We start from the raw sequence: 14417 nt of genomic DNA on the forward strand, positions 1-14417 counted from the left end.
GCATCCATGTCTACCGCATCCCATAAATAACTAGCTATGCAGCCTTTCAAATTGTTCCATCTAATCCCGAAAACCTTTCATATTGCCCTGAACCAATGTAGTAGGACAATCCAACGTCGCAAAGTGGAGTGCTATTTTTAGGTCGAGCCTATAGCAGCGTGCATGCGCTGCAATAGGAAAACGACCTCTTGGAGCTCACCTCAGCTTTTCACACGCTCGTGTGTGCAGTTTTTTGGGGATCACAGCCTATTGGCCTTTGCGTACGTCTTTCTAAGAAAGACAGCATGCAATTGAGCAAAGCATTACTCATGGCCTATTGCTTGCGGTTACCGGCACAGGTACCATCTGTTTTGAATCCTTGTGCCCAGACACATGCACGATAATTGAAAACAGATTGCTCGCTGTGGCGCGCACCACTCGTGTGGTTTTAGAATGTCTGTAATTAAGTGTACTGTTTCCGCATTTTTTTACCCACTCTGTTTAACCCGCGGGTTATGTTTGTCGGCGAATTACCAATGGATTGAAAAGTGACTTGGCGTTTTGCAGCCGGCGATACCCCGACCTACATTTATTAATACCTGCTCTGCCCGCCTCCTTTCGTGATTCTGGCCGCTGTATTCCTGGCTCTTTCATGGGCTTCTGCTCGCAAGCGCGCGTGCACCACTCGCGGGCTCGTCACAGATGGTGGTTGCGCTGGCCCCTTCACAGCGCCCATATATGGTGCGGAGTCCAGAGAGCGAACTGCCGCTTTGGGTCCCGGGCACTCCATTCAATGCCGACTTCTCCCCCTTTTCAAACGTGTGTGATCCTCTGCATCTGTTTTTTTTTTATGACATTCTTTTATGGCATCTGTCAAGATTGTTTAGAAATGGATTGCATAGATCAATGCTTTGGTTACAGCATTGAAACAGCCGTGAGATTCTTGGCAAAGGGCGCTTTGCTCTTGACTCTCGTATAGCAACGATAGTCGGCACTCGGAATGAGTGTGACGCATCGGAATGAAAAACCCCTGTGTGCATACGTGGAATGATTATGCGGTTTGTGGTGGTCTTGGTGAAGCGCACAGCTCAGGGTGCACTGCTTACATCGCTGCCTTAATTTCTTGTTTCCTCCGGACACAGTGCCTTACACCAAAATACGCTTACCCGGAGTCCCTCAAAAGGCTCCTGCAGGTAATGACGTCACACTTGCGCTCCTCTTTTGCAGTCTCGCGCACACTCCTTGCAGAGACCACTTAACCATGGCTGCTCCACTTGCTGCGCACTTTACAAAACAATCTCGATGGCGAACTAGAAAAGCTACAGAACATGCCACGTCAGATTGGCTTGCTGTGTACCGACCCCGATGAGGCCCAACTGTTCCTCAGCCAGTGTTGAGCGGAGATGGAGCCAGTTTGTTAGGCTAGGCCGGAAGATAAGTAAATCCCTTTGTTTTTATTAACGGACTCTGTTATTAACGTTATTTATTCCTAACGTGCAAACTGCTTTCAGGAGACTTGAGTGGGTGTTTGCAATTTATCCGGACACATCCCAACTCCATCAATCACTAAACCCCATGACTCCAAACCTCGCTCTCCTCCCCTCTTCCAGACATCAGACATGTAATGCCTGGACTAGCACCAGAAATTAATAACCAATAACTCTAGCTAAATACTTATAAGGACCCAAAGGCGAGACCTATTGGCTATGCCAATGCTTGTTATTAGGGGAGGTGTGTGAAAACTGGGTGGTAGGAATGTGGTAGAATTTTGTGAATTTCAAAGCTTTCTGCCACAGAAAACGGAGGAAAATTCATGACTTTAGCCTAAGTTTGAGGATTTGCAGGGCATTTTGTGTAAGAAAACGTCACAGGGTTCACACAAGTCATACCACCCTGAACATCCATGGGTGTTTAGTTTTCAGACATGTCTGGGTTAAGCTGCTGTCCCTAGGTAGTAGCCAAGCCCATGTCAAAATACCGCAGCTACCCAGATTGCCAAAAAAAGTTACTATTCAGGCGAAAACTCATTGATTGATCCATGGTAAAGACACTATGAAATATAAACTGCAGCTAAGCTGTTGATGCTCTGTTTCGGCTGTTTTTGAACAGCCAAACTCTATATGTTCCTGCAACCTCACGGGAAAGATTGCGGTGACAATGTGATATTTTTCACGAAACTTCCGCTGTGGCAAAAAATTACAGACCTCATTTTTTTCTACATATTTTCATTTTTTCTTTATTTTAACAATTCGTTTTTTGGTGACAACTAGGACGAATCTCGTAAATGACCTCTTACTGGATTAGGAATTTTGTCTTATTTACAGAAAAATATAGCTTTGACTGTGGGAGAGTCACTGAGGGAAATCAGATACTCACCGCCGCCTGCCCCAGCCTCAAGCGGCAGGTCTGGTTTCTCTTCACTGACCACCCCCCATCCCCACAGCCTCAGTGTCGCCCCTTGCATCACGTCACTCACTCTATCAGTGCAAGTTGCAGACCAGAAATTTCCTCGATGCAGCCACTTGCAGTGGGCAGAGGTGATGCCAAGGGAGGTATACAGCAGTGGGGCCCCAAGGAGAAATGCACTTTAAAAACAGAGCTGGAGGATGCAAACCACACTCTACTAAAGGCAGAAGTGCACTAAAATACCTCCAAAGGCTCTGGGCTCCACCCTAGTCCTCCAACCGGAGCCTTTTTGGCAAAAGCGCTGAAACGCTGTGGCCCAGCAGGATGTCCCCGTCATGAAGGACCAATGTCAATTAAATAGACCCGATGGCACGCACCACTCGTTATCAGGGAGTCCACTTAAAGAACGCGCACCTGCATGACGTAGGAGTCACCCCCAAGGTAGAGCACTTAGTTCAAAGAATAACGCCAGGGGAATCAGCTGCTGGGTTCCCCCATTTAATTGCCTACATGTCTCCACTAATGGTGCTGCTCATGCTTTTCCAAACACCAATTTACCAAAAAGGGACCCTTAGGCTCAAAATCAAATCAAATTCTCTTTAATGCAGTCTTGGGCTAATTTCTCTGAATGGCTTCTAGCCATATCATCTTGGAATCATGTTTTGTGGACGTTATGGGCAGGGATTATAAACCATCTCAGCAGAGAAGGTTATGAGGATAGATGTCATGAAACATGAAAGTGTACTGCACGATGACCACGAGATATACTAAATGCCTCAGGCCATTTAAGTATGGTCAAGTCTAAAGTGCAAGATAACAATTTCACCATTTGGTCACTTAGCACGGCTGCCTCATGCAGCAGAGAGTGAATTCGAACATATGAACACAAATAATAGTGAGGCCTTTGGTCACTTACCACTACCTTCCCTTCTGCAATAGAGTGCCATGTCAGTGTTGCCTTCAAAGCTTTATTTTATTGCGATTCTGAATCTGTTTCATTTCCTTTTTTTCTTGTTGGAAAAGAAACATGACCTGCAGCAGCACACATGCTCTGTACATTCTGTGGGCAAGTGTATCCACAACAATCCAATCCAGGAGGAGTCAGGGGGGATGGGTTAGCCTATACTAGGATTGGCACATGGGAAGAAGAGAGGGGGTAACATCTATGGCAGAGGGTGGGAGAAGGGGATACAATTCATGACCATCACAAAAGAATGACAACGTTTAACGAAAGTAAACACTATAGAGTGAAAAGGAAAATGAGGAGCAGAAGTTGTAATTGGAACGCATGATTCAAAGTGGAAAAACTGGTAGAAGTCAAACATTTAGCAATGCTAGATTTAAAACGTCTTAAATGTGATGGGCCTACAATAGCTGTGTGAACTGAATGCGACTAGCTTGTTCTACATGAAATAGAAAAGAAAGGGAACTTTTACATTGACTATGAAGGATAAAGTACTCAAATTTGAGTTTACTGAAATATAACACTTGTTGATATAGTCCTTCCCTTATGCAATTTCCTGGAAATACATCACTATATGTTACTGATCCTTTCACAAGGTTCTTCTCTCCTGTTCGGTTATATTTACTTTACATCAGTCTCTACTACACTATCACTACAGACTGAACAATCGTACAGAGAAACACACCAGCTTAGCAAGAAAATCATACCATTGTATTACAATATTTTCATCAATCAATCCAATATTTTGTCCACGACCATCCCCATGCCACTCAGTACTCTGCTCTAGTGCCATCAACATTTTAACATAAGTTGTGTTGTGCAATATGTTTACGTTTGCTACTCACATATCTAGAGGGCTAACAAGCATTGCTATTCCTGTAACCAGAACCAGCAAGACTTTAAATAAATCTAAAATAGCTTAAAATAGTCTCACTGCAGACATTCTAAAATGTAGGTCTGTACAGACGTCCACACCAATAAAAAGTCGTACCTAAATCTAGACTTTTTAAATTTTCTCTTCGTCATAGAAACTGGTGGTTTTTCAGAATAATGCAGACGCAATCTAAGCTCAGTCTGACATGTCAGCCATCCGGAGTCCACAGATTCAACGCCATCTAGCAATGTGGGAAGTAGGAATAAAAATGCAAACTGTTATTCATGCAATGTAAATATCCGGTTATTGTTCATAATTGTGAAACACAGACTATAAATCCCGGTAAGCACCAAATAAGTTCACTGCAACATTTTATAGAAAGTTTATCAATTTCTTTTCAAGCTTTGCAAAAAGTTGGGCTAAACACAGGAAATCAAAATGAACATGATGTTGAATCTATCTGCTGGAGTAATGCAAACGGCACATACTAAGATCCTCGCTAAAAATACTTTATGCGAACGAGGGACAATGCGCAGGCAAGATGCATGCAAAGCCCAATTGGGGTGTCCCTTGAAATAACATGTTACTGGACACTTAACATAAAATCTAAATCACTTTTACATGGATTTTTTTAACATGGCTAGACAAGCGTAAATTAAGGACAACCTACTCAATAAGCATTTCTAATGGTGTACTTTGAAATGTTGTTTAACAGGTCCTGCAACAATAGCATTTTCATCACTCTTCCCTGTGGGGCGTAAAACTGGGGCGAATGCCATTGAGAGGTCCCTGACAATTAGGGACACAGAGTCCTCTCTGTTTAGGATCAAGGAGATGTCAGTGGTGGAGTGAGCACTATTTGTACTGTGGCTGGGCATGAATCCAGACTGCATGGTGTCTAGGCGTTGGTGGCCGATGAGGTGGTTGATGAGACGCCAGTTGATTCATTTCTCGAAGGCCTTGCCAGGTTATGATAGGAAGGAGATGGGGCCGCAGTTGGAATGATTAGCTGAGTCAGCTAATGGTTTCTTTTGCAGGGGTGTGTATGCTGCGTGTTTCCAGGTGTTCCTGAATGTGGCAGCGTTGATGGAGGCTTTGAGGATGGGTGTTAGTGCCTCTGGTGAAGGAATGGTGGGGGCCAGGGTTGGAAGGGCACCTGAGAGGCGATTTTGATGCTGCTGACGGCTGGGCATGAAGGGTCAAAGTTCGTTCTTTGGCAGAGATGGGAAGTTGAGCTGTGATGGGGTACAGGTTGGAGGTTTAAGTTGCCAGTGATTTTTGCCTACAGTAGAATTCTGAGTGCTTGTTGCAAAGTTGTTATGAGGGGTGATATTGCTTAAGGTAACAGGGAGCGAAATGAAATCGGATGATGGCGAAGATTTCCTTCCTGCTGTTACTAAGGATAATGTTACTTACCCAGTAAGAATCTGTTCTTGGCATGTTGAGCTTTAGATTCACAAGCTTTGGATACTCCTGCCATCTAGTGTTGGGTCCGGATGTTTGCAAGTTGTTTTTCTTGGAAGAAGTCTTTCCTAGTCACAAGGTAACGGTCTCCTCCTTTTGGTGATAGTGCGCACGGGCATCGACTCCATTGTTAGATTGTTTTCCGGCAAGAGGGTGAGAATGGAGTAAGTAAGTGTAGTTTAAAGATGTCCATGCATGTACATGTATATGTATATTAAAGAACTGCAACAACTACAGATACCCGGGGAGACGGGTGGGCGCATATGAATCTACAGCTCTACATGCCAATAATGCAAATGCTACTTACCAGTATGCATCTGTTCTTGGCATGTAGGGCTGCTGACATTCATATCTGTGCATAGATCGCCGCCTAGTGTTGGGTCCGGATGATTGCACATTGTTGTCCTGGAAGAGTCTTCGAAGTATCACGAGATAGGTGGCTCCTTCCCTGGACTACAGTGCGCATGGGCATCGACTCCATCCCCAGATTGTTTTTAGCCATTGTGGCCGAGATGGAGTGAACTATGTGAGTGATGACCATGCTATGAGCATATACATGAATACTGCAGCTGCTACAGGCGCCGGGGAGGAGGGCGGGCGATATGAATGTCAGCAGCCCTACATGCCAAGAACAGATGCATACTGGTAAGTAGCATTTGCAGTTCGAGGCATGTGGGCTGCTGAATTCATATCTGTGCATAGAATACATAGCAGTCCCTCCATTATCGGCGGCCGCCCGTGCCAGCTGCAGCAGTTTGGAAAAGTGTCTTGAGAACAGCCTGACCTACAGCTGCCTGCTGTTTAGAGTGCACGTCTACACAGTAATGTTTAGTGAATGTATGTGTGGTAGACCATGTGGCTGCTCTACATATATCCTCTAAGGGGATGTTCCCAAGGAAGGCCATAGAGGCCCCCAACTTTCTGGTGGAGTGGGCTCTTGGTGGAATTGTAAGAGTGCGTTTAGCTTTTGCGTAACAGATATGAATACATTTCACGATCCACCTAGCAATACTTGCCTTGGAAATAGCGTTACCCTTGTGGTGTGATGCAAAGGCAACGAAAAGCTGCTTAGTCTTTCTAAAATCCTTGGTCCTGTCAATGTAATACATCAGGGCCCTTTTAACGTCAAGGGTGTGGAGCATCCGCTCCGCCAGCGACTCAGGATTTTGAAAAAACACCGGCAACTCGATTGTTTGGTTTATGTGGAACTGAGACACAACCTTGGGTAGAAATTTAGGGTTAGTGCGGAGCACTACCCTGTTAGCATGGACTTGGAAAAAAGGCTCTTGGATGGTGAGGGCCTGCAACTCACTAACCCTCCGTAGCGATGTAATTGCTACTAAGAAAGCCACTTTCCAAGTCAGGAACTGAAGCTCGCAAGAGTGTAGTGGCTCAAAAGGAGGACCCATCAGCCTTGTAAGAACCACATTGAGGTTCCATTCTGGAGCTGGTGGTGTCCGTGGTGGAATGACCCTTTTGAGTCCTTCCAGAAAAGCTTTGATAGCAGGCACCTTGAAAAGTGAAAGGTGTTGTCTATTCTGGAGGTATGCGGCCATCGCAGACAGGTGAATGCGGATGGAAGTATACACCAAATTGCATTGGTACAGATGGAACAGGTAACAGATGATGTTCTGAATGGAAGCATCCAGCGGGTTAATGTCGTGGTTCGCACAATAAATGACAAACCGCTTCCATTTAGTCGCATAACATGCTCTAGTAGTGGGCTTTGTTGCCTCCTGAATGATGTCCATGCAATTCGGGGGAAGATTGAGGTAGCCAAACTCTAGGACTTCAGGAGCCAGATCGCCAGGTTGAGCTGTTGCGGATCTGGGTGCTGAATGTCGCCATGGCTCTGCGTCAGAAGGCTGGGTGTGAGATGAAGCCTTTGATGCGGTACCACGGAAAGTTCCAGAAACGTGGTGTACCATGGTTGGCGAGCCCACGTTGGAGCAACCAGGATGAGAGTCATCGAGTGCTGCCTGAGCTTGCGCGCCACCAGCGGTATCAGAGGTGCTGGGGAAAAAGCGTACGCAAATCTGCCTGACCAGTTCATCCATATCGCATTGCCCTGCGATTGCGGGTGTGGGAACCTGGCGGCGAAGCTTTGGCATTTTGCGTTCTCCCTTGTGGCGAACAGGTCTATCTCTGGATGACCCCACCTTTGGAAGTACGGTTGGAGTACTGATGGATGTATCTCCCACTCGTTCATTTGGTGGCTGTGCCTGCTGAGCAGGTCCGCCATCTGATTGTCTTTGCCTGGGAGATGTTCTGCCACTAGGATAATGTTCCTCTGAATGGCCCACTTCCACATGCTCTGAGCCAGATGAGACAGCTGCGGAGAGTGTGTGCCCCCCTGTTTCTGAATGTAGTACATGGCCGTCATGTTGTCCGTCCGGATCAACACGACCTTGTTGCACAGATGTACTTTGAATGCCTTTAAGGCCATGAAGATTGCCATCAGTTCCAGTACATTGATGTGCATCTTCCTTTGCTGTAGTGTCCATAGTCCCTGCACTGTGTAGTGGAGTACATGCGCTCCCTATCCCTGGAGAGAAGCGTCCGTCAGGATAATCTGTGGCACAGGCTCTTGGAACGGTCGGCCCTTGCAAAGGTTTTGTGGATTCCACCAATGCAGAGTTGTATGCCCGACCGCTCACCAACACTAGGTCTGTTAGTTGCCCGTGAGCCTGAGTCCACTGACGTGCTAGGCACTCCTGAAGCGGACGCATATGTAACCTCGCGTGCGGGACAATGGAGATGCAGGAGGCCATCATGCCTATCAACTGCATGAACACTTTCGCTGGAAGCGAGTGCTGAGGTCTGAATCTTTGGATCAGCGTCTGAATACTGGCGACTCTCACTGAATTTGGCTGCGCAGTGGCCGCCAGAGTGTTTATTGTCGCGCCCAGATACTGCCGTATGTGGGCGGGCTGGAGATGGGATTTCGGGTAATTCAGTGAGAACCCCAGATTGTGCAGGAGATGAATGGTGCGGGACACGTGGTTGGCGCACTGTTGTTCCGACTTCGCCTGAATGAGCCAGTCGTCCAGATAGGGGTAGACGTGGATGTTTTGACGTCTTAGATGCGCCGCCACGGTCGCCAGGCACTTCGTGAAGACCCTGGGCGCTGTGGTAACCTCAAAGGGCAGAACCCTGAACTGGTAGTGCTGGTTTTGAATGGTGAACATTAGGTACTTCCTGTGTGAAGGATGCAGGGGAATGTGAAAGTATGCATCCTTGAGATCCAGAGTAGCTAGGAAGTCCCCTTGCCGAAGCAGCGGGAGAACCTGCTGCAATGTGAGCATATGGAAATGTTCTGACAGAATGTACCAGTTGAGGGGCCTGAGGTCCAGGATGGGCCTGAGGGATCCGTCCTTTTTGGGAATTAGAAAGTACAGAGAGTAAACCCCTGTTCCCCTTTCTCGCAGTGGAACGAGCTCTATTGCCCCTTTTTGCAAGTGCTCGCCGGACATAGGACGGTTTCTTGGGGGTATGTTTGGTGGAGTGGAAGTGAGTTCCAGACAATAGCCGTATTGGATAAGAGATTTGACCCACCTGTCCGTGGTGATGGATTTCCACGCGGGCAGGAACTGCTGGAGTCTCCCCCCGACTGGTGTTGTGTGGTCGGGGGGCAGTGACAAGGCGTCACTGTTTGCTGGCGGTGGAGGACCTGGAGCTGTTATTTCCACGTCCTCTGCCTTTGACGTTGTTGCCCCGGTAACCACCTCTACCCTTGTTGGTGTATGAGGATTGGGTGTTGCTTTTATAGTATTGCGTGGATTGTGACGCTTGACCCCTTGAGGTGCCTCTGTTACTGGAGCGGCGAAAGGAACCACCCCGAAACTGCTGGGACTGCAGGGCACCCATAGATTTAGCAGTGTCAGTGTCTTTTTTCATTTTTTCAAGGGTTGCATCCACTTCTGGCCCAAAGAGGTGGTCTGGATTAACTGTTTGGTTTAAGATGGTAGTCTGAATGTCTGGTTTAAAGCCTGATATTCTAAGCCATGCATGCCTACGCAGTAGCACACTAGTGTTTATAGCTCTGGAGGCGGTATCAGCCACGTCCAGAGCGCACTTAATTGAAGCATTGGTGATAAGCTTCCCCTCCTGAATCAACATTTCAGCTCCCTCCTTGTACTGATCAGGTAAGTGCTGTAGAAGGGTTTCTAGGGTGTCATAGTGTGCCCTATCGTAGCGTGCAAGTAGCGCTTGCGTGTTGGAATTGCGCCACATATTAGCAGCCTGCGCAGCAATACGTTTCCCTGAAGCTTCAAAGACCTTCGATTCTTTGTCTGGGGGAGGAGCATCACCCGTGGTCTGTGAGTTTGCCCGCTTACGTGCGTTGGAGACAACCAAAGAGTCCAGTGGCAACTGTCCCTTGATGTACGTTCGATCAGTGGGCACTGCCTTGTATTTTTTGTCAATACGAGGATTGATGACTCTTGCCCGGGTGGGCTCCCTGAAAACCTCAGGCGCATGCTTTAGCACTCCTTTGAGCATTGGCAATGTCTTGACAGTTTTTTCAGCCACTGAGAAAGTGTCAAAAAGAAAATCGACATCCACTGGGTCAGCATGGATGTCGACATCAGGATTGGCTGCAGCTCTTTCGATTAGAGCGTTGAAGGCTGCAGAGTCCTCTGTTGGGGAAGTTTTTGCAGCAAAAAGCTGCGGCTCGTGTCCTGACTGAGGGTCCTCAGGGTCGCCCCCAGCAGACCATGGCTCATTGACATCCTCTGGATCCGAGTACGCTGGATAAGTATACTCCTCCTCCTCGTCCCCGTCACCCTCCCCAGCGTTAGAGTGAGTGGGTGAGAGCTCCAGACCTTGTGGAGATGCAGGCTCCATAGGGGCAGATGCACCCGCAGAGTCCAACTTCTTTTTAAGGGGAATGTGGAAATGCTCCAACACAGGCTCCGGGGTGATCTTCCTTTTAAGGAGAGAGAGCTTGCCTGTGTTGGCGTCAATGACAACCTCTCGACGCTCCTCGTCCGCTAGTGGCTGGTGCCGTGGCTTCGGCACTACCAAGGATGCTTTCGGCGTAGAAACCAGCTTCAAGGGCACCCGGCCCCATGTTTTGGAGCAAAAGCCTTCGGCGCCGTCTTTAGCAGCAGCGTGAAGTGAATCGGCGTCTGCGCCTTTGCCGGTTTCTGTGGAGGCTTCGGCGTCACATCCTTCGGCTCGAGAGCCACTGCCTCCTTCCGAATACGCTGAAGGGACTCCGTGACCTTCTTGGTGAGTGAGGGGGAGGGCCGGACCGGCTCGAGCGAGTCCGGATTCGGGTCGGCGACCAAAGCCGCAGTCTTCGGAGCCGACACAGCACCTCCCTTTGCTTTGTCGACCGGGATCGGTGCAGCCAGAGACTTGGGGTCGTCCTGACGCTTCTTCGAGGCCTTCTTATGGTCATCGACCTTCTTGGTGTCGGCTCGGCTCTTCAGAGCGTCGACCAGCTTCGGCGCCGACGCAGCCGCGTCGGGTGTTTTCGCCTTCGGCTTCGACACGGGGGTCTTCGGATCGGCCATTTTGGCGTGGCTTTTGAGCTCGGTGGCCATCTTGGATTTCTTCGGCGCCGAGGCCTCTGGAGCCTTTGATCCAACCAGTGCGACTTGCACTTTCGGTTTAGATACAGATGGTGCCCCCGATGGCTTCACTTTCGGTTTCTGTACCGGGAGTGGCGCATCACCAATGTCCGTCGCCGGGCCTGAAGGCGGGGCCGTGGGACGAGTATTAAGGTCTTGGGTAAGGCCCGAAGGCGATCCCTCGACCTGGGCCTTATGCTGGGGTTCGGCCCCGGAGTCAGTATGAGGATGCTCCTCTTCCGAGCTATCCTCTACAGTGGCAATGGCCCCGTCGTCGTCCCCTACCTCCTCGACGACTTCCTCGAACTCTTCGTCTCCCGCGTCGTAGTCTTCCTCGCCCTCCGACGCCGGGTTAGAGTCCGAAACATTTAGGATGGTGTCGTCTTCAACATCTTCTTCAAAGATGTTTGCTGGTGGGGGTGCCGATAACTGGGCCTGCAGTCTTGCGGCCCGACGTAGCTTGAGAGTCTTCTTCGACCGGAACCTGGAGCAGGCCATACACTTGGTCTCGTCGTGGTCCGGCGACAAGCATCTGTTGCACACTGGGTGCACGTCGATGTGCGAATACTTTGAGGCACACACTGGGCACCTCTTAAATGGACTTCGTTCCATGTTGAAGTAGTCTGGAGCGTCGTGTAGGCCCGTCCGCGCCGACAGCACGCGGAAGGGCAGCAAGTGTTCGGAGCCGATGAATAAACCAACCCGAACGATAGACAATACCGACGCGAGTCCTAAAGACCTTTTGGTCTCAAGTAAAGAAAGTTAAACAACTATCGATTCCGACAGAGGGAACCGAAACACATCCGAACCCAATGGCGGAAAAAAACAATCTGGGGATGGAGTCGATGCCCATGCGCACTGTAGTCCAGGGGAGGAGCCACCTATCTCGTGATACTTCGAAGACTCTTCCAGGACAACAATGTGCAATCATCCGGACCCAACACTAGGCGGTGATCTATGCACAGATATGAATTCAGCAGCCCACATGCCTCGAACCAGATGCTTACTGGGTAAGTAACATTATCCGTTCAAGGCATGTGTGCTGTAGATACACATGCTTTGAATTGACTACAAAGCAGTATACTCCCAAAGCGGTTTCTAACCTGTAGATGTTGCAGTTGTTTGAAATAGTGTTTTAAGTACTGCTTGGCCTACATTAGCTTGTTGACGTGCAAACACATCTACATAATAGTGTTTGGTAAATGTGTGTGGTTTAGACCATGTAGCTACCTTCCATATGTCGGCTAAAGGAATGTTACCTAAAAATGCCAAAGAACCCCCTATTTTGCGGGTGGAATGTGCTTCAGGGGGTATGGATAAAGTTGGCTTCAGAGTAGCATGTTTGAAAGCATTTAACAATCCATCTTGCAATACTAGATTTGGAGATAGGATTGCCTTTGTAAGGTGTAACAAATGCAACAAACAGTTGTTTTGCGAAAGTCTTTTGTTCTATCTATGTAGTACAATAAAGCTCTTAACGTCAAGCTTGTGAAGAGCGCATTCTGCTACAGAATGAGGTTGAGGAAAAAAGACTGGTAACTCAATTGATTGGTTTATATGAAAAGCAGAAACACTTTGGGAAGGAATTGAGGGTCGCTGCTTATAACTACCCTGTCTTTGTGTATCTGAAAGAAAGGTTCTTCTACGGTAATGCCTATATCTCACAAACTCTCCTCAGTGAAGTGGTCGCAATGAGGAAGGAAATGCAAATGCTACTTACCAGTATGCATCTGTTCTTGGCATGTAGGGCTGCTGACATTCATATCTGTGCATAGTCCGCCACCTAGTGTTGGGTCCGGATGATTGCACATTGTTGTCCTGGAAGAGTCTTCGAAGTATCACGAGATAGGTGGCTCCTCCCCTGGACTACAGTGCGCATGGGCATCGCCTCCATCCCCAGATTGTTTTTAGCCATTGGCAGAGATGGAGTGAAGAAAGTGAGTGATGACCATGCTATGAGCATATGTGTGTATATGAATAAATACTGCAGCTGCTACAGGCGCCGGGGAGGAGGGTGGGCGATATGAATGTCAGCAGCCCTACATGCCAAGAACAGATGCATACTGGTAAGTAGCATTTGCAGTTCGAGGCATGTGGGCTGCTGAATTCATATCTGTGCATAGAATACATAGCAGTCCCTCCATTAACGGCGGCCGCCCGTGCCAGCTGCAGCAGTCTGAAAAAGCGTTTTTAGAACAGCCTGACCAACAGCTGCCTGCTGTTTGGAATGCACGTCTACACAGTAGTGCTTAGTGAAAGTATGTGTGGTAGACCATGTGGCTGCTCTACAGATGTCTTCTAAGGGAATGTTACCTAGGAAGGCCATAGAGGCCCCCAACTTCCTAGTGGAGTGGGCCCTTGGTGGGATAGTGAGAGTGCGCTTAGCTTTAGCGTAACAGATCTGAATGCACTTTACTATCCATCTAGCAATCCCCGCCTTGGAGATTGCATTTCCCTTGTGTTGTGTGGCAAAAGCAACAAAGAGTTGTTTGGTTTTGCGGAAATCTTTTGTCCTGTCCACATAGTACATCAAAGCCCTTTTCACATCAAGAGTGTGGAGCATACGCTCCGCCAGCGTCTCTGGGTTTTGGAAAAACACCGGCAATTCAATTGTTTGGTTCATGTGGAACTGTGAGACCACTTTGGGTAAGAATTTAGGGTTAGTGCGGAGCACCACCCTGTTAGCATGTACCTGGAAGAAAGGTTCTTGGATGGTGAGCGCCTGCAGCTCGCTAACCCTCCGTAGCGATGTAATTGCTACTAAGAACGCAACCTTCCAAGTCAAAAACTGGAGCTCACAAGAGTGCAGTGGCTCAAAGGGAGGACCCATCAGCCTTGTTAGAACCACATTGAGGTTCCATTCTGGAGCTGGTGGAGTCCTTGGTGGAATGACCCTTTTGAGTCCTTCCAGAAAAGCCTTGATAGCAGGGACCTTAAAGAGTGACAGGTGCTGCCTATTCTGGAGGTATGCTGCCATAGCAGACAGGTGAATGCGGATGGAAGAGTACGCTAGATTACATCGATACAGGTGAAAGAGGTAACATATGATGTTCTGAATGGAAGCATCTAGCGGGTCAATGCTGTGGTCCACACAGTAGATGACAAACCTCTTCCATTTAGCCGCATAACAAGCTCTAGTAGTGGGCTTCCTTGC

At 48.3% G+C, this 14417-nt stretch overlaps 1 protein-coding gene across 1 annotated transcript in view; it reads right to left on the reverse strand.

Moving 5' to 3' along the window:
• Window positions 1-14417, reverse strand: part of GPCPD1 (glycerophosphocholine phosphodiesterase 1) — a 941421-nt gene that overhangs the window by 678930 nt on the left and 248074 nt on the right. Inside the window, exon 7 of the mRNA XM_086927681.1 lies at window positions 4341-4464. Within this exon, the coding sequence (XP_086783807.1) occupies window positions 4341-4464 (124 nt within the window). The remainder of the gene's footprint in view (window positions 1-4340; window positions 4465-14417) is intronic.

The sequence above is a fragment of the Lissotriton vulgaris genome, chromosome 6 (genome assembly GCF_964263255.1).
Source record: "Lissotriton vulgaris chromosome 6, aLisVul1.2, whole genome shotgun sequence".
In the NCBI taxonomy this organism is placed as follows: Eukaryota; Metazoa; Chordata; class Amphibia; order Caudata; family Salamandridae; genus Lissotriton; species Lissotriton vulgaris.